Source organism: Myotis myotis, unplaced genomic scaffold (genome assembly GCF_014108235.1).
Source record: "Myotis myotis isolate mMyoMyo1 unplaced genomic scaffold, mMyoMyo1.p scaffold_m19_p_13, whole genome shotgun sequence".
NCBI classification, from domain to species: domain Eukaryota; kingdom Metazoa; phylum Chordata; class Mammalia; order Chiroptera; family Vespertilionidae; genus Myotis; species Myotis myotis.
In genome coordinates this window covers 9,981,810-10,005,432 of record NW_023416317.1, presented here as the reverse complement: position 1 = coordinate 10,005,432, position 23,623 = coordinate 9,981,810, and the positions used below count along the sequence as shown (strand labels likewise).

Below are 23,623 nucleotides of genomic sequence, written 5' to 3'. Positions count from 1 at the left end.
AGGTTCCAAGCAGGGAAGCAGCATGTGCAAAGGCCCTGAGGCAGGAGCGTGCCTGGCATGTTCTAGGAAGAGCAAGGGATCTGCCACCCTCCCCGTACTCCCTGTGGTAGGAGAGGGTGTCAGGAAGAAACAGAGCAGAGGGGAGTCGGGTTGAGTGCAGCCTTGTGCGCCATTGTAAGCGCATTGCCTTTTGCTCTAAGATAAGTAGGGTTTGATACCTAAGGATGTTGCAATCTGGCTTCAAGATTCCTTGGTTGCTGTGTTGTGAAGAGACTGAGTTGGATCAAGGGCAGAAGTGGAGAGGCCAGCGAGGAGACTCCTACACTAGTCCAAAGAGGAAGTGATGACGGCTTAGATGAGGGTTGCAGTCAAGTGATGGGAACTGATTAAAGGTCAACAGAACCTCTCCCAAATAAAAGTTTGTTGACTTTTATTGGCTGATCATGATCCTTGGTCTGCTCTGTTGGGTAGAACAGGGAACAGGAAGGGGGCATCTCGGGCTTCGCAGGCGTCCAGCAGTAGCCACAGCACCGTTAATGCTACAGACCAGCCAGGTTAGGAGTGACACTGCGTTTCGGGGTGCGCTTGGGAACACTAGGTTCACCTCTGGGCCATCCCTTCTCCAGAACAAAGCGGTTTGCAGACCAGCATTTGGAGCCCGTTGGTGAACTGGAGGCTGCTGGTGTGGGTGTGACTGAGCACGTGGAAGTGGTGGAAGGTCTGCATGAGCAGCTCTGCTCTGCACTGTGCCATGTGGTTTAGTCTCAGACTCCCACGCAGGACGGAGAGGCCATAGCTGCCACAGGCTGCGTGACCCTCACTTAGCAGTCTCAGTATGAAAATTCATGGCCCAAGCGATTCTAGCCAAAACTGGTGGTTTCTGATTGGCCCACCCTGGTCCTCTGCCCAGCCCAGAACAGATCTCCGTGGCCGAGCAGACGAAACCAGGCTGCCCCAGCATGCATGCTGACTGCAGGCTGCTCGTGGGAAGCGACTGTGAAATGGACTAAAGAAAGGTTTTAGAGCCTTCCACTCAAGATGTGCTTTTCTCATTGGAAAATGACAACTCTTTGCACTTTGTTTATATATATACATATACACACACACACACACACACACACACACACACACACACACGTGTCTGAATCGTATATTCAGAGCTTGGTTTCAAGGAACCAGAGCTTTAAACATCATCCCATAGACACAGCCTCTGAGCTTTTCCCGAATTCCTCAGGCTGGTGCACAAGTGAGTGTAAGGAGAACATTCTCAGAGGGTGGCAAGCAAAGCTGAACTGGCATTTGGACGGATGAGGGGCTCAGCATGAGAACAGCCTAGGGGGGCAGGGACCTGTTTCTGTCCTTTTTTTTTCATTGATGTGAAGGAAGGGAGCGTTGGGGGCTCACACAGGAAATCGGGAAATGCGAAGAGCCACGCGCTTCCCCTTGGCGGTGCAGCTTTGAAGGGACAGCGACAGCGCGTCTCTTCGCCGTTGGAGGCCCAGTGAGAGCGGGTGACTGATGAACAGACTTGACATAGCAGGGCACCGAGGCGGATCAAAGCCTCCTGGCCGTGTCCCTGGTGGGCAGGCCTGGCCCCCGGGGTTGAAACCAGCTCTACAACCAAGGGCTGACCCTGCGCAGCTCTTGTTCTGGGTCCTGAGTGCGTTCGCTTAGAGGGGTCGACGCTGCCGTTTCACAGGTTCAGGAAAGAGTAGAAAATGAACCCCGATGTCGCCAAGTCTGGGCCTCCACGGCACAATGGTGTTAGTGCTTGCGAGTGTCCACCAGTTCTCGGTTAGCGCCAGGCACCGTGCCAAGCCTCTGGGTGGCACCATCTCGTGTGGCTCTTCCCACAGACCTGTGTGGTAGGGACGGTGGCTGTCCCCCCTGTGCAGTGTGCGGTGGATGCTGGGAGAAGCGCTGTGTGCAGGGGGTCCGTTCTGCACGGAGGACACGCAGCTTGTTGACTTAGTAACCTGTCCCCGAGAAGAGCTTCGCGAGGGACAGTGGAGTCCACCTAACAGTTGTGAGCGCTGCGAAGGCGTTTGTAACCGGGTGGGCTTTTCTGTCGTCTCGAGGAACATGCTTTGAGTGTAGCTCTCTCTCTGGTCAGCAGTCTCACCCCTGAAAAGGTTTTGCGTATCTGAAGGCCTACCAGCCAGGAATCTTTTATTGGATACTTGTCATGCGAGACACATGCTCAGCAGATGGCATTCCTACCTGATCCGCATTCAGGTTCTAGGGATTCTGGTCTCGACTGGGCAGATCAGAAAACGGAGGCTTGGTGACGTGCCCACGTCAGAGGGTTGCTCTTTGGTGGGTCCTGGATTCGAAGGCAGCCAGTTCGACAGCATAGCCACCGCCTTCCTCTTGACGTTGCTCTAAAGTGCATGTGTTTGCGTGTCTTAAGCTCCTGTGGTCTGGAATTTCTGGAAGAAAGCGTCAGAGGACCAACTATATGTTCGGGTGTTCTAGAAGCTGAGTAGATTTTGATGTTGAGTAATACCACCTGTTTGTTTTATCTCAGTCCCAGCTGTTCCGTGCTGGCTCCCCGGATGACAGATTGAGCGTCTCATTGACCATAATGCTAGCCTAGGAAAGAACTTTCCGGAAGGGTAGAGACTCAATAGGGCTGATCGAACTACACAGACTCGGGAACAGAAAACTAGAAGCTCCTAAGTGGGGATTGTAACATCTGACCTAGGTTTGTTCAAGTGCGGAGCTAGAGGAAGCTCAGACCGAGAAGTTCACGTCCCCGCTCAGCACATGACCGAGCCCCCTGTAAATTCCGTCGATGCCAATTTAGCTTCAGAGGCGGATAGAAAAAGGTGCCTCTTTACTCCCATCTTTAGACTCAGAAGTGCTGCCATGTGTTGGTGTTGCCTCCTTAAGGATGCTGTTCATGGAAACAAGTGGGCTCTGTGGACATTGCCATTTTCCTCCCCTGGATGTCCAGTGGGAGACAGTAGCCTAAGTATGGAGGGTGCAGACTGCCAATGTGTGCGGGGCTGTGTCATAGTGGAGGCGCCAGCAAACAGACGATGCGTGTGGAGTGTGGGCACGTGCTCACACCCCTCTCGCTCACGGAATGACCACTCGTGGCCCCGTGGAGCGCGGGCCCCGCCCGTATTCCCAGGGGGGCAACAGTGACCCGGAGCTGCTGCTGCGGCCGGGGCACGCTCTCCGCCATCTGCTCCGGCAGCCGGCACTTCCGTTCACTCGGTGGAGCCTGGGTTAGTGTGGACACTTGCTCCTCTTCCCCCAGCAAAGCCACAGAGGAGACAAGTGCAGCAGGAATGGGCTCCCCATGCAGGTGACTGTTCAGTCGGCCGAGGGGAAACATCGCTAATCACAGCAACGCACAGGGTAGAATTAATACCAAGCACAGGTCACACACACAGAGAGAATAACACAACCCCCCCACTCCCCCCCACACACACACCACATTATTTTACAGCCAGGAGTGCGAGCCAGGGCAGCGGGACCGCGTCACCCTCTTCCCCACAGAGGAAGGTCCCAGCGGGGAAGTGACCTGCCCAGGGTCACACGGCTGGTGTGCTTTGGAGGTGCTCACACCTGGAGTTTTGTTGTGTTTGTTGACCTAAGACCCTTTCTGGCTGCCCCATGTGTTCCTTCTTTGCTCAGTCATTCAGAGACGTTTCTTAGCCATCAGTTTGTGGCAGGCATTGGGGGTTCAGTGAGGAGTCGGACTTCCGGTCTTCAGGAAGCTTGTAGCTCCTAGAGGAGACAAGCAGATGACAAAGGTTATCCCAAACGGGGGTGAAACTCTGGTGGCCTCCAGACCTGTTTTATTTAGCTGGCATTGTCCTTAAAAATCTGGATTGATTTAAAAATGGGAGGATTTTACATCGAACCTCAGCTGTCCACGTGTGATAGAGTGGGAGCGCTGCAGCGTTGTTCTCCCATCCTGTGGCACTGGGGGCTGGCCGAGTGCCCCGTGGTGGCCCTTTTCCGGGCACCCCCTCAGTGGACAGTCTGCCTCCTCTGCCCCCCCCTCCCCTCCCACACATACACACAGACCCCTGCCCGGCCTCCCTCTGTGGGTAGTTAAGTCGCAGTGGTGGGTGGTGACAACAAAGACACTGCTCTGGGAGGCACTCTGGCCACCACTGCGGTGGGGTGGGCAGAGACTCAGCCAGGAAAGGCTTGGGCGAGGGAAGGTTTGGCTGTGGTTCTCACAGAACAGAGGAAAGGACAAATGCTCTGGGCAGAGGGCACTGTGCCGGAACTGACCAGGAGGCACACAGTCCTGGGGCGTTCAGGATGGTGAGAGAAAACGCCCTCAAACGGCCTTCTCTGTGGGAGTTGAAGTCCGTCCTGGGCAGAACCAGTCCCCCTCCAGGGTTCTGCCCGTGCGGGGTCAGTCCCAGCCGCTCCTGCGAGGGCGGGAGTAGGAAACGGAAGCAGGCTCCTATGCAACTTCTCTCAAGTCTAGAAAAGTCGGAGCTTTCAGTCACACTTTTTGTGGTTTTGTGTGCTCACCTTTATCTTTTCTGCAAACAGACTGTTCAGAACACACGTATTCCGGCACCATTTTTTCTGTTAGAGCCGGTGCGGGACCTGACACTCCTCTTTATGGAACCCCTCTTCCTGTGGCCATAATTCAGTAATTTATTAATCATTAGGAGTAATTTTTTTAAAAAAATATATCTTTATTGATTTCAGAGAGAAGGGAGAGGGAAAGAGAGAGAGAAACATCAATGATGAGAGAGAATCATGGATCGGCTGCCTCCTGCACACCTCACGCTGGGAATCAAGCCCACAACCAGGGCATGTGCCCTTGACCGGAATCAAACACAGGACCCCTCAGTCCACAGACTGACGCTCTATCCACTTGAGCTAAACCAGCCAGGGCTGGGAGTAATTTTATAACCCAGCTCTCCCAAACCTGACCATGTGTGAAGCCCATGGCGAGAGCTCAGGTGCATTTCATGAGGGCAGAGCCTGGCTTGCCTGGGCTTTGAGTTCAGCATGACCACAGCTGCACTGCCTTCCTCTGAGGTGCTGAGCCGCTTGGGGGCGGAGCCTTGGTTTCCCCGGCTGCGCCTGGAGGTGGGCACCCCTCCCTCCTTTCTCCCTCAGCCACCCTGGGCGATCCGGCCACGTGGCAGCTCATCCCGCCGATCCGGCAACTTTTTGCTCAATAACTGTCTCGCAAATGGCTACTTGGGGAGCGGGGGGGGGGGGGGGGGGGGGGGGGGGTTCAGATTTCAAGAGAACTGTCTGTTGTTATAGTAACCGGCCCCCTGCTGCTGCCTTGGCCCTGAGATACAGTCACAGCTCTTGGAGCCGCTAACACGTGGTCATTAGACAAAAGCAGGGAGAGAGTCGCTGCAAAGGTTTCCACTGAAACCTCCTCGTGATGTTTGAAAGACGGACTGATTCTGGGAAGGAGACGTGGATGGGCATGTTTTGAAACCTAGCTCGCGTTCCCAGAGGGGCAAACCCGTGTGTGCTCGCCCGACGCACGTCCCCAGCACCTCTCCCGGGATTTCTCAGAATGAAGCGTCCTCTCTCCCAGGACTGACGGCGTCTGTGGTCGGTTTGCTCAGGTAGCCCCCGCGATTGTTCGAGGTATTAGTTGTCGGTTTGCTGGCATTTGCTTCGCAGCGAAGTGTTGTCAGTTGCCGGTGGGAGTTTTGAGCCTGTGATTGTGTGTGAGGGAAACTGCGGAGATGCCGGCGCGGCTCCAAACTCCCGCAACAGCGAGTCTGGCAGGATTCGGAGGAGGCTAAGGGTTGCGAAGAAGTCTAAACATTTTGGGAAGCTGCAAATTTCAAGTTTTTATGAAAATTTGCAAAAACACTCCAACACACTCGTGATTTCTTCAGATTAGTGTTTGTAGCCGCACGGAGTAGGGTCCTGGTGTTTGGGGACAGCTGTCGTTCCAGAACGTGCTCAGTAGAGGGAGACAAGAAGTTCTGAATTACACACACACACACACACACACACACGCACACACACACACACACCATTCATCAGAGTCCCAAGTTTTGATTTTCCCCAACTTTGGTTTCTTTGCCAAGCACCTTTATCCAATATGGAGCCTAATAATTATCAAAATAGAGGAACGCTTGTATTAAGGGAGCATAAACCCCCAACACTTGAGAATCAGAGGAGCCTCATTCCGGAAGTAAAAAGCCACCAAGTCCATCAGAAGTTAGCAGTGTTCTTTGGAATTCACACCTGAACTCAGAGTTCTGCCTGGGACTCATCGGAGCTGCCCAAAAAGAGAACCTCCGGAAACCCCAGTTTGTCTTTGCTGGTCTCCTGTCGGAGTTTAGAAATCATAGGAATGACATCCGTGTGACATCCGAGAGCCCAGGTGGTTAGGGGTTCAAATAAAGGAAAGAAGTGCTTTCCAGTGTTCTTGTGACAAAGGGGCATCTCTCCAACGCTAGAGCCAGGTCTCAGGGGCTACGGTCAGTGCATCATTGGGACAAGGTAGCAGCTGCTTGCCCCTCCCCTGAGTGTCGCGCCCAGGCCTTCCAGTCGGCGTTGTGAGTCAGGAAAGACTGTCCCACAGGGAGAGGGCTGCCTGGGGAAAAGCCATCAAATCCAGGGAAATCGGTGCCAGCAGGGAGGTCAGAGGGTACCCCCTGGATGCCTGCTACGCCCTGTTCATTCCCGGGGTGTTTTATGCCATCCCGTTTGCCCGGACAGCATGTCTAAGGTGGAAAGAAGCATACGAATTAGAAAGGGCATTATTGGTTTGTGATGTTCTAACCTTCTGTTAACCCGGGGGGGAGGGGGGGTGCAGGTTTCTAACATGTGAAGATGGCTTTTAAGAGCAAAGCTCCCATTTCGTGTTTCTTACCTCAGCATAAAAAAACTAAAATAAAACCAGCCCCCTTTGTGTACGCTTTCTGTAGACAGGAGGCCTGAGGAGGGGGGTGCCTGTGTTAGAAGGCGGGAGGGCATTTGTTGGAACTCTTGGTGGTGAATTGAAAATGCTGTCTTCTACATCTGTTCTTTTTTTTTTTTGTCCATTTAGAGGGTGTAACAAAGTAAAGTCGAAGGGCTTTCCCAGACGCTTCCGTGAAGTGCCTTCTTCTGGGGAGAGAGGAGAGAAGGGGAGCAGGTGAGGGGCGGTCAAGCTTCCGGGGGCATCTCTGTGCTGGGACTGGCTTGCTGGACTTTTGTTTTGTTGCCATGGCGATTAAAGTCCTCTTGACAGCACATGCGCAAACTCACCTGTTTCTAACCCACCCAGCCCCAAAGTAAGACTTGCAAACACCAGTGCAGCTTTGCGGGCAGCTGGTAGCAATTCAAGTGTGTGCTGTGCGGGCTTGCTTTGCTGTCTTGTGCTGTTTAATGGGGCGCTTTTTGTTTCTAAGATGGTACATACTGGGGGTGTTCTTTGTGTGTCTGTATGTCTATTGCATCCATTTCCTTTGCAAAATTTCAGATGTTTGCATGTTTGCAAGTTAAAAAGTAACCCAGTGCATGTATTTAGCTGTACAAGTGACAAATATCTTTTAGAAACCTAAATGCATAGATAAGTTAGGGAAGAAGAGTAGGACAGAAAGAGTAAAGTGAGCAAATGGGGGCAGATCATGTGTTTTTCCATAAGGCTGAAATGTAAAAATGAAATAAAGGCTTAAGTAACTGGGAAAATGCGTGTCCTGGAAAATTTATAGAAAAACCTTTAGAAGCCGTGCTGATGCAATCTTAGTCACCACACATGAGCCTCTTGGAGGGGATTTCTGTAGGACTTATCGCTTACTACTAATATGGCAATTAATACTCTCGTTATCTTAATTGGCAATTTAATATTAATCAATATTGTGAGTAATCCCTTATTACTTTCAATGAGCCAATTGGTAGAATTTCTATTAGAATTTTTACATGGAATGATTTGTCTCCATGTAAAATCTGCAGGTAAATCAGATTATTGGTGAAATGTTCACTGTCCACCCGCTATAATCAGGTCTACCCCTGAGATCTCAGGGGTATCGTACAGAACTATGGAAGGTGGACTCTGCTCTGTCTTCTTTGCGCTGCACGGGGACGTTCCGGCCTCGCGGGGGAGGCAGTAGCCTCTGACACTGTGACACCACTCTTCTTTCTATGACCTCTCTTTACTTACTGAAGTCTTCAGTGTCTAATCCATTTTCAAAGCACCAAGGGCGAAAACAGAAATAGAAACCCCTCTGTATAGCTTTAGAGTCAGAGATCGAATCTTAACAGAGAGAACCTTGGACATCACGTCGATGCCTAACTTTCGTGCTTAGTCCGTTATGAATGTAATGAGTTTTTTTACTGTAACTCAACCCGATTTCTAAGTCCTCTCCGGGAATGATGCCATGGCCGGGGACTGTATTCCCTCCCGTGGACGTGCTGGCCCAGGAGCAGGGGTGGGCTTGCTGTCGCTGTGCTTGCGGTCCTGAGGGGCTGTCTTTTGTTACAGTGGCTCAGTCCCTCTGGCATCGTGCCTCAGAGGCTTGGGGGAAGCACCTTTCTTGTAGGTCTAGCAATTGAGAACCCTCTCGGGAACCCACCAGAGTGTCTATAGAACCCACCCGGCTGTGAGTCATGTCATTTCCTTCTGTAATGTAGTAGCTCAGAAGGACCGACTTTAGCTCCAGAGACATGGGATCTAACTGCAGCTCTTCCTGGCTCTGTGACCTTGAGCAACTTACCAAAGCCCTCCGGGCCTCAATTTCCTCATCTCGAAAATGGGTCTAATGATAGTTCCTTCTCTGAGTGAGGTCAGGAACGTAAAATGCTTCGTGTGTGGAACAGATGACCCCACTGAGAAGACGAGGAAGCTGAGGCTCTGAGAAGTCCTCGGCTGGGCCTCCCGCTTAGGCGGTCTCTCCTGAGCCCTGACCCTTCGCACAGCGCCGCGCTCTGTGACTACCACTCCAGATCCTGCCCCCAGTCTCCGCTCTTCCTTATGCAGCTACCCGGCCGGGCTGTCTTCCTCCAGAGCCACAGCCCTCGTTCCTCCTGAGGGCTCTGTGCACTGAACACCACCCACCCACCCACCCCTGCCGCCCCCACCATGCCCAGGAGCTTCCGTGGCTGCCTCCTGGCCCAGGTCCATCCTCCACTGCTCTGGGGAAAGCCTTCAGACAGGGGCCGTTTCCTCCTCCACCAGGCGCTGCGGGAGGCTGGGGTGCGGGAGGGAGGCACTCCTGTGTCCACTCTCCCTTCCTCTCCAGGCCTGTGTCTCCGTCCACACTGTGGCAGGGAACCAGGAGAAGAGCCTCAAAAGCCGCCTAAATGTTTAAACCTGCAAACACTTAAAATAGCTGTTGCCAAGTCCACGTACACGTCCCCAAGGGCGGTACCCACTGGCCCCTTTGTCGGTCGAACCTCACTTGCCTAATCCTCTCCCACGCGGGAGGACCGGGCTGCAAGAAGTAGTAGCCGATGATCCCCCAGGAGGCAGAAGAAAGCAGACCCAAGTATTTAATTTTTCAAAAAGTTGTTAAATTTTGAATAGTTAGTACTAGACACAGCTCAAAAAGGAAGACGCTTAAAATTATATCTATGTCCCTAGAGCTCCACCCCGCCACCCACCGTCCTGCCCCCGCCTCCTCGCAGACAGGTGACCGCCTCTACTAGTGGGCTGTCTGTTCTTCTAGCCATGTGTGTGCGCCCCAATTGGGGCAGGGCAGAAGTTGGCTTCCAGCTGTGAGTGCTCTAAACAGTACATTCTTGTATTATTATTTATTAGTTATTGTATTACTTCCACAGAACAACTCTAAGCCTACTGTGCCCGCCCTGTATGAACCCGTATCCCCTTCTCTACACGGCACAGCGCTCGCTCACTGCCACAGACCTCCTTTCACGTGCACGTGGAGTTCTCCCCTGGGCACGGGCAGTTTGGCATTCATTTCCACAGAAGCCTGCTGTTCCTCTGCACAGAGGTGTGGTGATGGACTTAACCCGTCCCCTGCGGCTGTCATTGTGGTTGTTGGCAGTCTTTCGTTATCGCAAACAGTACCCTGGTGAATGACTTTATGTGTCATTTTCAAATAGATAAGTCCAACTGTAGGATAAATGCAAGACACTGGCGGTGTCACAAGCCACATGCATTTTACTCTTTTTTTCTTAATGAAAGCATGTTTAATATTTTTTTAAATTTATTTCAGAGAGGAAGGGAGTGGTGGAGAGAGATAGAAACATCAGTGATGAGAGAGAATCATTGATTGGCTGCCTCCTGCACATCCCCTACAGGGGATTGACCCCCGCAACCCGGGCAGGTGCCCTTGACCGGAATCGAACCTGGGACCCTTCAGCCTGCAGGCCAATACTCTATCCACTGAGTCACACCGGCTGGATGGATGGCGCCATACTGCCCCCCCCCCCCCCCGGGGTGGGTTACCGAGGCGGCCTCTATCAGAGACGCAGGAGCCTGCCTGTTCCGAGCAGCTTCCCCAGCGCTGGGCACTGTCAGGCTTTGGTGTTCTTGCTCACCTCGGTGGTGAAAAAAAGTGGTGTCTCAGTGTAGCTTCAGTGTGTTTGCTCTCAGTGATGAGTGAGGTGGAGCAACTCTCATGTGTGGGTCATTTGTCTTCCTTTTGCTGTAAACCAGTGGTTCTCAACCTTGGCTGCACATTAGAATCACCTGGGAATCTTGTTAAAATCCTGATTTCTGGGCCTCCTCATTAGTAACAAAGAAACAGAATTTCCGGAGGATGAGGCCCAGAAATCAGGATTTTTTTAAAATATATTTTTTATTGATTTTTTACAGAGAGGAAGGGAGAGGGATAGAGAGCCAGAAACATCAATGAGAGAGAAATATCGATCAGCTGCCTCCTGCATGCCCCCTTACTGGGGATGTGCTCGCAACCAAGGTACATGCCCTTGACCGGAATCGAACCCGGGACCCTTCAGTCCGCAGGCCAACGCTCTATCCACTGAGCCAAACCGGTTCTGGCCAGAAATCAGGATTTCAACAAGATTCCCAGATGATTCCAATGTGCAGCCAAGGTTGAGAACCACTGCTGTAAACTGTTTGTCTTTTGCTCATTCTCCTTTTGCGTTCTTGGTCTTTTTCTAATCGAGAGAGATATCCATCGTCAGCAGTATGGTTGCAAAAGCCCTTTCCTAATCCCTTTTGACTGTGTTTATGCTGCTGCTTGTATAGAGTCAGATGTCTCCATAAATTTTTTTTCTGAGTCTTCATTAGAAAGTTAGAGGTTACTTTTTCTTTCAGGTACTTTTATGGTTTCAAATTTTAATATTAACTTCTTAAATCATTTGGAATATAACCTGGTTAATGGTGTCATATGTGAATCAACTTTTTCCCCCAGATGGTCCCAAGTATTTAAAAAGTGCTACAATCTGGGGCTGCCGAGTGAGGAGGCACGTAAATCCTCCTCAAAATAGCACTGAGCGCGCACGTCTGACTGACTTATCTCAGTCAGTATGCTAACGAAATACGCAGTTGCCAACGGTTTCTTACCAGGCCATTCTCAGCTATGGATACGGAGTCATCTGTGCATTTCCATTTCCCACCGCCGGCCCAAAACGAGTGGGGCCATCAGGCCCTCATTTCCCTCCCCAGTTAGTGGGGGGTTGTGTCCGTGCCCTCAAACAGTGGCAGGATGAGCTGGAGGAGCCCTCAGGCCTCAGTCAGAAAGTCAGAGCACTCCAGGGTCCTGACTGAGTGTGGGAGACCCCCGAAACCCCACTACACACACTCCCCGGAAGCCCCGCCTGCAAGCCGTCTTTTCTGCCCACAGCTGGGAGCCCTGGGACGGGCTGTCCAGAGCTCACTGCTCAGAGCCAGCTGTCATGTCAGAACGTCCCGCTCAGGCACTTGGTCTTTGATTCCCTGGAAAGTATGGCCAGGACTTCGGTCACTCCCAGGTGCCTGCAAGGACTTCGTGGCAAGCTTCATGCTTAGTGAGAACGTATGTTGCCCGAGACTTCTTATGCGTATATGATTTGTTCATTTTCTCCCGCTTTCCTGAGCTGTTCGTTGCCGACAGTTCGTATCCTCCTATGAAACTCTCACTGCGGGAATCCGATTGTTGTCACTCCCAGGGGTGACGCAGTGGACTGGGCGTCTCTCCTCCCATGTGAGATCCGGTATTTTGAAGTGTTTTTTCCTCATCTGGTATCTGTGTCCTCTCACACCCCATGCATCTCATTTTGTCCGCTTCCCCTTCCCTCCCCCCTTCATCTCCTCACATCTGACAAGCCCTGTGTGTCCAAGGTATGACAGCCAGATGTCCCAGGGCCTCCAGCTCAGCCCTCACGTGAAATGTGTCATTTGGTTATCCCCAGACGCACATTCATAGTTGTCAGCTCACATGTCCCTTTAATGGTTTGGGCAGTATGCAGATGAGAGGACCGCTCTGACTTCTCTTTGTGGACGATTCCTTCCTGAAAAAGACACTGCAAGTGCACACTGAGCCACAAAGTCATTTAACCAACAGTGAGGAGACGTAACAGCACATGCGTGGCTGCACGTGAAAAATCTCAACTCAGAACTCGCTTTCCAAGCAGGACCCGAGTTATTTCACGCAGTTACTCCTCTTTGAAGAAAAGCCCAGCAAGCCCTGGCAGGTGGCTCAGTTGGTTGGAGCATTGGTCCTGTGTGCGCCACAAGGTGGCGGGTTCGATTGCCGGTCAGGGCACATTGCCAGGTTGTAGGTCCATTCCCCGGTCGGAAGGCAACCTATTGATGTTTCTCTCTCCCTTCCTCTCTCTAAAATCAATTGAAAAAGAGGAACAAAAAGCCAAAACACTCACAGCCTTTTCCTCCTATTGTTGTCCTTGGCGCTTCAGTTTCTGGAAATGTTTTGCCCTAATGAGTAATCCGCGTCTTCCTAACTCAGCACCGTTGTCTCCCTCGAAGGCATGAGAGCGGTTTCAGCGTCTGTTTGCAAGTGGCTCTCGTTCATACATGGTTTACTCCAGCAGATCCATTTACAAAAGTAAATATTAATGTGATTCCTGTGCTCCACAGCCGGGGAGTAAATGGGAGTATTAGCAGGTGTGCCACGGCACATTTAAATGAGGGCAGTCTATAAATCAGTTAAGATTGCTTAATTAAGATTCAGCAGCCGCTCAGCCAACTCCCCGTCCTGGTCTGCAATTAGCATTGTGAGCGGCACAGCCCTGACAAACACCTTGTCACCCTGATGTGACTCCGAACCCACTGAGCTCAATGTGAAGATGGTGCCTTGGTTTCTAACCCTTATGTCAGCCCTCGGTTCTTCTGTAGCCGTGGCTTCCGTGGGAGCCTAGGAATTGTGTTGGGATCCTGCTCTGGTCACGCCCAGCAGTCACGGTGACGGCGAGGGCAGTGCTGCCGTAAGCCATGCACCCTGGCTGAGGACACTGACCTCTCAGGCTCGCCAGAGGGATGTGCGTTTTGACCCGCATGTCTGTAGACCTCAGAACCCCCTCCTGGTCACAGGATGGGAAGCCCCCCTGGAGGAGCCAAGTGGCGGTCCAGACATTTCCAGGACTGGCTTTCTGGGCTCGGGATCAGCACTTTTTGATTCTGAAAAGTATCAGCCACCTGAATTGTCCCCAGATTCTTGTTGGAGGGGCGGGAAGGGATGGAAGGAGGACAATCATTAGGACATTCCAGAGGGCATCTGAGCAGGTACCTGGAAAACAGGAGCAGCAGCAGGAAAGTCTGTGCAGAAGTTTGTTCATTCCTGAGAGTGTGTCGGGTTCCCGGGGAAGTGAGGAGGCGGTGGGGCCTGGAGGGTCCCTGCTTGTCTTTGTAGTTTGCTGCATTTCGTGTGACTAGGAAGCCTCTGTAACTTGAGTACTTACGAATGCTTAGAAAGCACTGTCAGCAGCTGCGGGTGTGTGTGTGTGTGTGTGTGTGTGTCTGTCTGTCTGTCTGTCTATGTATGTGATTTGTCATCAGGGCCTGTCACGTGCTGGCATAGTGCGTGCCCCAGGGCAGAGCCCGGGGAATTGACGCTGATGGCTTTACTGGTTTGGGCGCTGTTTACTGCATCCGACTAGAGCAGTGGTTCTCAACCTTCTGACCCTTTAAATACAGTTCCTCATGTTGTGACCCAACCATAAAATTATTTTCGTTGCTACTTCATAACTGTAATGTTGCTACTGTTATGAATCATAATGTAAATATCTGACATGCAGGATGGTCTTAGGCGACCCCTGTGAAAGGGTCGTTCAACCACCATAGGGGTTGCGACCCACAGTTTGAGAACCGCTGGACTAGAGGATGCACTCTGGGGTGTGCTGTGCTCTTTCAAGTGCAGAATTTCTTATTTTTGAGAAAGGATCTCTCTTCAGAATACCTCCCTAGTGAAAGAATGAAAAGATTACTTTTAGAAATTTCAGTCAAAGACCAACTATTCACAACTGTAAGCATAAAGTGTCCGTGGGCTTTGTAGAAGCCAGATTGATCCATGGACCACACCCCTCCCTCCAAGCCCTCCGGCACCCTGTGGTCTGGGCCTTCAGTCATGGGGCGTAGACTGGCGACCAGGGAGCTGCAAGCATAGTGCACGTTGGCTTGATCAGGTACCGGAGAGAATATCGCACATGTCCCTCCTGACTCCCAGCAAGCCTGTCTTAGAAATCATAAAATACGGAGCCCATGAGGTTTTCTAAGAAGGGAGGAATGAATGGACAGTAACATGGAAAGCTGGTTTCCATCTTGCTGCTTAGAACTTTCTGAGGGATGCACATAGATGTAATATGTTGGCCAAATGTGGGCAAGCACCAGAAGCATTTGGCCCCATACAAGTTACCATATTATGTGCTGCAATCTACATCCCTGTGATTATTCTGTAACTACCAATGTGTACTGCTTGATCCCTTCACATTTGTATTTTTAACGCTCCCCAAACCAAAGAGTTGAGCACTGCTGGTTGATAACCACAACTTAACTGAAACTTTACATGTTTGTGTGTGTGTGTGTGTGTGTGTGTGTGTGTGTGTGTGTGTGTGTGTGTGTGTTTGTGTGTGTGAGAGAGAGAGAGAGAGAGAGAGAGAGAGAGAGAGAGAGAGAGAGAGAGAAGGCGCACATGCACCATGTGGGCAGGGGCCTTTTGCACCTCATTGTCAGTGATCAAGAAATAGTCAATAAATCAGGAAAAGTGTGGAGCAATATTTCCCAAAATGTTAATATGATGCTCACTGTGAGAGGATTTAGGATAATTCCAGTAGACCTTCTCTGCACAGATTGTGTGTGATGTAGAGAACTCTTTCTAAATTACTTGTTTTAGGAAGTGGTTTTAAGGCTCCTGGGCAGCTGCTGTGCAGTGGGAGCTGAATGAGTGTTCCCCGAGTCCGCGGACACCTTTTTCTAAGGGCAGACGTCTCCCCCAAGGTTGTGGGGTTAGGTGCCCGCACCAGCCCTGCTGGTCCCGGGAGGCGGGCGTGCGCCAGGCATGAGGTGCAGCTGTGGAGAGCCGGCTGCCTCTACCCTCAGCCCCAGGCCATGCTCCTCGCTGCAGCCACAGTCCTGCTGCTCCAGGAAAATCCACGACCAGCAGCACCTGGGCCACAGGAGTGTGGCTGGCTCTTGTACACACAGGTTTCTCCAAAGTGGAGCCTGTGGGTCCACGTGTGACGGAGACCGGATCACTGCCTACCGTCCTCTTCCAGGGAGAGATGGACGGTGCACGGCAGCCTTTCTAAGCCACACGAGGTCCACAGTTCCCTGGCCAGTACCGGTCCTTTTTACTCCCAGCTTTATGTTTTAGAAATGTTGGTCCTGACATGGAAGACTTATTTTGTTGTGGGATCTGTTTTTCTGTTAGTTGAAGTGTGGCCTGGTAAATTGGGAGGTGTTCATTTCAGGGGCATAGAGCATTTCTTTGGGTTAATACATACTTTTGAGTGTCCCGATATCTCAACAAGAGCAGCTTTTTCTTAGCTCTGACTCTGGGTCGTTAAAGTTCTAGTTCATGTGTGAAGTCCATAAGCTGTGTTTTAACTCTAATGTTACATTCTGGAAAATGGTGCAAATTGGGTGGGGGGAGGGAGTACTCAAGAATAGAGAACTTTATTATGAATTTAGAAACAGAAGATATACTTCTAACATCAAAATGATGGGACTTTTTTTCTTGTGGCTTTCTATACGGTCACACCCAGCAGATTACCACCGGAAGCCTAAAGTATTTTGTGCATTTCACATCCTGGGGCTTAAGTTAGCCTGACTGATTTTCCAAATGTAGGTAAAGGCAGCTAAACAAGTGATGAAAACTTGTTTTGTTGTTTATATTACCAATTCCAGGTAATTCAGAGAAATATGTTATTGTTCAGTGCTATGTAAGAGCAGTCTTCCGAGACATGTGCCAAGAGTGGGAGGGTGTATGTTAGAGCCCCGTGTGGCATGGACCAGCAGTCCAGGTGCTTCTAGAACAGGGCCCGAGGGGTGTGGACCAGCAGTCCAGGTGCTTCTAGAACAGGGCCCGAGGGGAGTGGACCAGGAGTCTTGGTGCTTCCAGAGCAGGGCCCAAGGGGAGTGGACCAGCAGTCCAGGTGCTTCTAGAACAGGGCCCAAGGGGTGTGGACCAGCAGTCCAGGTGCTTCCAGAGCAGGGCCCAAGGGGTGTGGACCAGCAGTCCAGGTTCTTCTAGAGCAGTGGTTCTCAACCTTCCTAATGCCGCGACCCTTTAATACAGTTCCTCATGTTGTGGTGACCCCCAGTTTCATTGTTACAAATTGAGCATAATTAAAGCATAGTGATTCATCACAAAAACAATATGTAATTATGTATGTGTTTTCCGATGGTCTTAGACGACCCCTGTGAAAGGGTCGTTCGACCCCCAAAGGGGTCGGTCGCGACCCACAGGTTGAAAACCGCTGTTCTAGAGCAGGGCCCGAGGGGTGTGGACCAGGGTCCAGGTGCCTCCAGAGCAGGGCCCGATGGACAGTCGCTCAGAGCTTTCTTCCATCTGAGACGAGGCACCGCTCACAGAAAACCACTGCACGCTGAGACGTGACTCTCTCTGACGGCGCGTGGAATGACAGCTGAGGTGTGACACCTGTGTGACCCGGAGGCTCCCCTCCCACCTGGCAGCACAGAGCTGTTGGATTTTCCAGCTCCCGGAACCCCTCCCCCCCCCGCCCTGGCGTCGTAGGAACACAATGTGCCCAACAGAAGCATCCCAGGTCACCTTCGGTTAGATGAGCAGGTCAACCCGGGAGACAAGCTGCCTTGGTCCTGGGGCTGGAGGACGGGAAGCGCAGCGGCCGTGCTGTGTGCATGGGCGGGCGTGCGATGCTGGGTGGACGCATCCCAGTGCCAGGGCACCAGACGGAGGCCGCCTGCTGGGCTGAAAGGCCCGGCAGTGGGTCCGCTATTGTGCAGCCCCTCGCCAGATGAACAGGGACCCTTCCCTGGTCACAATAGCCATTCACGCCGAGCAGCCTCATTAAATATTCAGCCTGTGCTTCCGCAGCTCATTAGGGCCGCAGTGAGCGGTGACGTGGGTGCTGGGAAGCCCAGGCCGCGGCATCAGAGCAGAGGCTGAGGGAGCCGCGGCGGCTTCTCTGGCGCTGCCCGTCCCACGATGACCGGTGTGTGCTCCCTGCTGTGCCTGAAGTACAGGTAACAACAGAGCAGACCAGCCACGCAGAGGACACTTGGGGGCTGGGTCCTCATCTCCGATCTGTCTCGGGGGACCTCGGATTTTGAGTGTTTTCTCACCCCCACCCCCGCCCCCAAGCCCTCTGACCCCTCAGGGAACTGTCTGCAGCTTTGGGAGTCTTTGCAGAGTCCGGACAGTGTGGTGCTATTGTGTCCGTGGCTGTGTGATGACTGTGTTTGGGAGGGTTCAAAGTGTGGTTTTGAACTTGGTGCTGGGGGTGTCGAATAGCAGCTTATTCCTCTGTAACATGTCAGATGTAGACATGTGGTGGGGTCAATCCTAGCAGTTTGTGGAGCAAGTGGACTCCATCCGAGCCAAGTTTTCCTGCCTCTGAGTGGTTCCTTACTAAGCCTCCCCCTTTTGACTGTCAGGATAGGTAGGCATCATACAAAGCAAATATTCATCAGCTGTTTGGGGCTCTTCCAATGGGCGAATGCTGTCCTTCTGTGTAGCTCGTTACTTTGTTGCTGGGAGCTGTGCGGCTTGGGAAGCTGGAAGGTCTGCGAGGGGCGCACTGAACAATGACGAGCTCGGACAAAGTGCATTTCTTTGGTCTCACTGTGGGCATGTGTTTCTCTTTCCTGCACAGAAAATGCTTCCAGACGGCTCACTTCTACGTGGAGGACAGCAGCTCCCCTCGGGTGGTCCCCAATGAGAGCATCCCCATTATCCCCATCCCGGGTGAGTGCGACCCTGCCCCTCTTTCCAGCGGCTAATTGTTCCTCTCTTTTGTTCTCCGCCGTGCGTGACAGCCACGACAAGTTATTATTTGCACAGCCTGGTGACGCTTGTTCAGTTTCAGAGATCTTAACTCGGGGCAAGTTAATGAAATCTGTGCCCTTTTACGTATCTGCTAAGTGATGAAATCCTCCTTCCCAGGAACAAGTGACTGTGACCAGATGCATAGGAGGGAGGGAGGGAACGGTAGGAAAAGGAGAAACGTACACTTTTGCAATCTACTTGGACCAAATCTCATTTTCATAGGTATTTGTGTGTAGATTTTTTTAAAAATCATAATGTGCAATACATTTTTAAGATTGAGTTTCCTTCTGTGATTCCTCACTCTGAAGTCATTTGTGTTAGAGTTGGAAGTTTGGGATCTTTAAGGTGTTTGTGTGGAGGTCGAGGGGTACGGGCTTGGTCTGGAATGTATTTCATTTGTCCTCCAGTGGAAAGATCGAGCACTCCGTCAGGGCGAGGGGTGCGGGGGGTGGGGGGGGGGGCAGCCCTGTGGTAAACGCGCAGCCCTGCAGGAGTTCCACAGTGGCTGAGCCGGATGGGCAGCCTGTGGGATTGGAAGGTGTCCCCACTCTAGGAGAGCTTCCTAAAGGCACGTGGGGTCTCCCTAGTGTAAAAGAATACCTGGCACATAGTAGGCATTCTTTATCTCTGTGAGAGAAAGAGGAGGGGCGGAGGGGGGGGAGAGAGAGAGAGAGAGAGAGAGAGAGAGAGAGAGAGAGAGAGAGAATATGTCAGAAAACCTTCCTGGAAAGCCACAGCTGCGAAGCTCCGAGGCAGTCAGCCGTTCTCTGAGCACCGGGGAGGACGGCCGCTATTGTTTGCAGACCCTCACCAGGTGCAGTCACGGTCGGGGCCTCCCCTGCCCTGTATGTGTCTGCGTGTGCTTACTCATTAGATGTTGTTGGAATTGGCCATGTTCTCCCCATCTAGTCAGCTTCTCTCACCAAAGCCTGTCCCCCCAGAAACAAGTGGGGAGCAGAAAGTCTCTGATTAACTTCTCCACGGACCATTTTGTGGCCTCGGGATCCGTCTTGTGTTAGCCCGTGTCCTTCTCGGCTGTACCCCTCCTTCACGGTGGAGGGAACTGCACTGTGGCGTTGAGAGGAGAGGGAGCAGGCAGGAGGTGTCAGGCTCCCACCCGGGAGGAAGTCGTTCTTTCGGGCCTGCGGGTCTATGCAGCCGTGTGAGGATAAGCCTTTTCCTCCTGCATCACCGAGAATATCTGTTGACCTCGGGAAAGTGCCTGGGAGCCTCTCTCCCCTGAACTGATTCATGGGACAGGCGGCTGTTGGGTAGCCGTGCAGTTGAAATCCGTTCAAAGGTTAAATGGTGAGATACTTCCTGTGCAGCCTTCGTTTTTATTTTCTTCTCCCACGGGGTTAGGAATCAGAAAACCGAGGGTCTAGCTCTGTGTCCACCGTGAGGCCTTCGGTCAGCGACCTCACCTCTCTGAGCTTTGGTCTCAGAATCTGTGAAGTGAGCAGGCTGCCTGCCCGACCTGCACTGGGGGCAGCGATAAGGCTCCCCGGGGGTGATGAGCGAAAGCACTTGGGCGCAGTGAGCCGTGTCTGCTGGACCCTGTGCTGTTGGTCCCGCAGCCCTGGAGAGCCAGCTCTCACGGGTTCTCGGGTTGGGATCCCCCTCACACTGGCCACCCCCACTGGGAGTGCCAACCCCACTGGGAGTGCCCACCGTGCCACGCTCTTTGGCATGGGCTTTAGGCTTCTGAACCCCCCAGGATCCTAGGACATGCCATCAGTCATGCCTGCCTTGCCATCCACACCTCGGAGGAATCTTAGACCAGAGACACTTTTGAATCTTTTCTGGTTCATGTCCCAGCTCCCTATTCATGACCAAGTAAAATTCAACCCAAAGACCTTCCTTAAACACGGCTTTCTGCCAGTTCTTACCCACTGTAGCACATGGGAATAAAACGTCTTCAAATTCTCCACTGACTGGGGGATCCCTGTGCTCGGCTGTACCTCAGTTGGCATCGTAGATGTGTCCTTGACAAGTTCTTGCACGCTTGTAAAGATGAATGGCCTTCGCTGTAATGCAGGGTGGTGGTCAAGGACCTGCCTAGTGAAACCAAGAGAGATTCCCCTCTCTGTTTTCCCAGGTAGAAGAGCCTTCCTAACTATGAAGAGGTGCCTGGGCAAACTCGTTTCACCCTTGACTGGGAAGGTTCACAGGTTCCATTCCCCGTCAGGGCACAAGCCCAGGTAGGGGGCGTGCGGGAGGCAGCCGATCCATGATTCTATCTCTGACTCCCTCTCCTTTCCTCTCTGAAATCAATATATTAAAAAATAATAACAATTGCCCTAACCGGTTTGGCTCAGTGGATAGAGCATCGGTCTGTGGACTGAAAGGTCCCAGGTTCGATTCCGGTCAAGGGCATGTACCTTGGTTGCAGGCACATCCCTAGTAGGAGGTGTGCAGGAGGCAGCTGATCGATGTTTCTCTCTCATCGATGTTTCTGATTCTCTCTCCCTCTCCCTCCCTCTCTGTAAAAAATCAATAAAACATATTTAAAAATAATAATAATTAAATTTATAAAATGTAATTTATGAAGCACTTTAACCATCATTATTCTCTTTATTCTTGTGGTTTCTTCTGGTTATTACAGTACAAACTCTCTCTTACATGAGGAAATTAATTATAAGAAAAACACACAATTTAAAGAAATTTCTGAGTTATTTTCATTCTGTTAAAACTCTCAATCCAACTTTTTTCTAATAGAGACCTCCTTGGGATGATTTTAAATCATTTACCTTGGGAATTTTCTCATTGTTCTTGTTTCCAAAAATAGGCTATTTATAGAGGTCATATAGAATACTAATTTTGCCCATTGGATCTGTTACATCTCATCCTTGTCCAAAACCTAATAATGGGTCTACAGGCCCAGATTTATCAACTAATTATACCACTGGAATGCCTCATTTTTATAATTGACTTTCAAAAATATATTCCTAGACAACTACCTGGAAACTGAATCACCATACTGGTTAAAAATGTGTGCAACAGGGTAAGATTGAAAATTCAGGTGCCAAACTGTTACCAAATAGAGCTCCTGAGCCAGCAATGTGGAATGTGGAATATACAGGACTCTGTTCCTAGAACTTACTTTATATTTAACCTTTTTTTAGAAAACATCACCATCACCACCTAATATTTGAGCATTTACCAACTTCATGCTTTGTGTTTATTTGCACTGTGGTCCTGTAGAGACTGGGGCAGGTGATACCCCGTTTTACAGGCGAAGAAAATGAGGCTCAGAGTTATTTAACGTGGCCGAGGTGACATAGATAAATGGCGGAGAGAGAGCGTTATAATTCTGTGACTTCGGGGCACAGATGCTTAGACATGGCCTGGCCGCCTCTTGGGGTGCTGTTTTGGCAGTCCTCGGATCTCAGGTCTTGGGGCTCCTCTTTTGGATATCTCTTCATTCAATCAAGGCCTCTTCAATTCAAAATGTGAATATTCTGTAGTTTTTTTCTATGTTGTTCTTATCCTTACTTTCACTAACACTAACCATCAGCTTCTGCACTAAATTCTCGTTCATTGTCTTGGAATTCATCATCCTTCTGTTAACCATTTGTACGCCATAAGCGTCTATAGACGCAAGCAGCGGACCTTTTTTACTAGTATTTAAATGCAAACTATCGTGGCAGTTAACTGGTTAAAGTTTCCTCCATATCAAAGACCCTCTCCCCTTACCTTTGTTCTCTGGTCATTTTTATTCTCTTCCTTCTTAAGGAAGAGACTCAGCCCACTAGTACTTTTATTCCCTGTGTGATTTAAATGACTCCAGGAGGATTCATAAACATGTTGAATGTTGACTAAATCTAGACATTAAATCAGCAATTTTGGGATGATTCTGCTGTGGTTAAAATTCGTAAATAAATAGCTCTGATCTTTCTATTCCAAAGCATAAGGAGAATCAGTAAGTTATGCTGACTTCAGAGAAGTAAAATAAAATAGACAAATGGTTAAGGAAAGCTTTGCTAACCTTTCTAGAGTTCAGCCCTTGCAGATAGCAGTTTATGGGGTTTTTAAAATAATTGTATTGATTTCAGAGACGAAGGGAGAGGGAGAGAGAGAGAAACATCAATGATAAGAAAGAATCATTGATTGGCTGCCTCCTACATTGCGCCCCACCCCCACCCCCCCACTGGGGATTAAGCCTGCAACCTGGGCCTGTGCCCTTGATCAGAATCAAACCTGGGACCCTGCAGTCCTCAGGCTGACACTCTATCCACTGAGCCGAACTGGCTAGGGCTATAGGTATTTTTGAGAATTTTAAGTTAATCAATTATACAAAGTTTAACATATTGAGGAGTTTAGACTCTTCAGTGTACATAGTCTTATAAGAGTATAGATAGTTTATCCTGGTCTCACCTACACTTATGTAAAATGTGGTGGCTAATGCAACAGGATTTATCCAACATGAAAGAAGTGCTTTTGAGGTCACGTTCCAATCACTGTAGAAGTGACATCAATTCTTTATCATGAAAACTGGGAATTGCAGTGTCTGCTCCCTCCCTATGTGATGTTTGGGGAAAGTGCCCTCCCTCCCCCAGATAAGTTAAATTGTACCTGGGAATATTGTTTCAAACAGTAAACTTGAATAATATTTTCCCTGCAGTTATTAATGAAGCCTGGTGTACATATGTCATCTACAACTTATATTCACTGTATTTTTTTAAAAAATATTATGTTTTGCCGTAACCAGTTTGGCTGAGCAGATAGAGCATCGGCCTGCGAACTGAAGGGTCCCAGGTTCGATTCCAGTCAAGGGCATGTACCTTGGTTGTGGGCACATCCCCAGTAGGGGGTGTGCAGAAGGCAGCTGATCGATGTTTCTCTCTCATCGATGTTTTTAATTCTCTCTCTCTCTCCCTTCCTCTCTCTGAAATCAATAAAAACATAATATTTTTTAAAAATATATATTTTATTGATTTTTGTACAGAGAGGAAGGGAGAGGGATAGAGAGATAAAAACATCAATGATGAGAATCATCGATCAGCTGCCTCCTGCACACCCCCTACTGGGGATGTGCCCACAACCTCGGCATGTGCCCTGACCAGGAATCGAACCATGACCTCCTGGTTCATGGGTCGACACTCAACCACTGAGCCTTCCTGGTGGGGCTATTCACTATATTATATTACTTATTCCTTTACACTTTCATCATATATAGCTTTTTAAAATCAGAACTTAGCTTATGCTTTTCTCTGGAAGTTAGAAAATCTCACTGTCTACTAAGAGCATTACAGTACAAAATGTTGTTGCTAGCCAGTAGCTTA

General features: G+C 50.5%; 1 protein-coding gene across 3 annotated transcripts in view; it reads left to right on the top strand.

Annotated features, from left to right (window-relative positions):
• The window catches only part of PTPRG (protein tyrosine phosphatase receptor type G), a 677,374-nt gene that overhangs the window by 609,592 nt on the left and 44,159 nt on the right, over positions 1 to 23,623 (top strand). For 2 of the 3 annotated variants that reach the window (XM_036331715.1, XM_036331714.1), the window contains exons 14-15: positions 7,016 to 7,102; positions 18,166 to 18,257. In XM_036331715.1, the coding sequence (XP_036187608.1) occupies positions 7,016 to 7,102; positions 18,166 to 18,257 (179 nt within the window). The remainder of the gene's footprint in view (positions 1 to 7,015; positions 7,103 to 18,165; positions 18,258 to 23,623) is intronic. The other variant, XM_036331716.1, reaches the window with a different exon arrangement.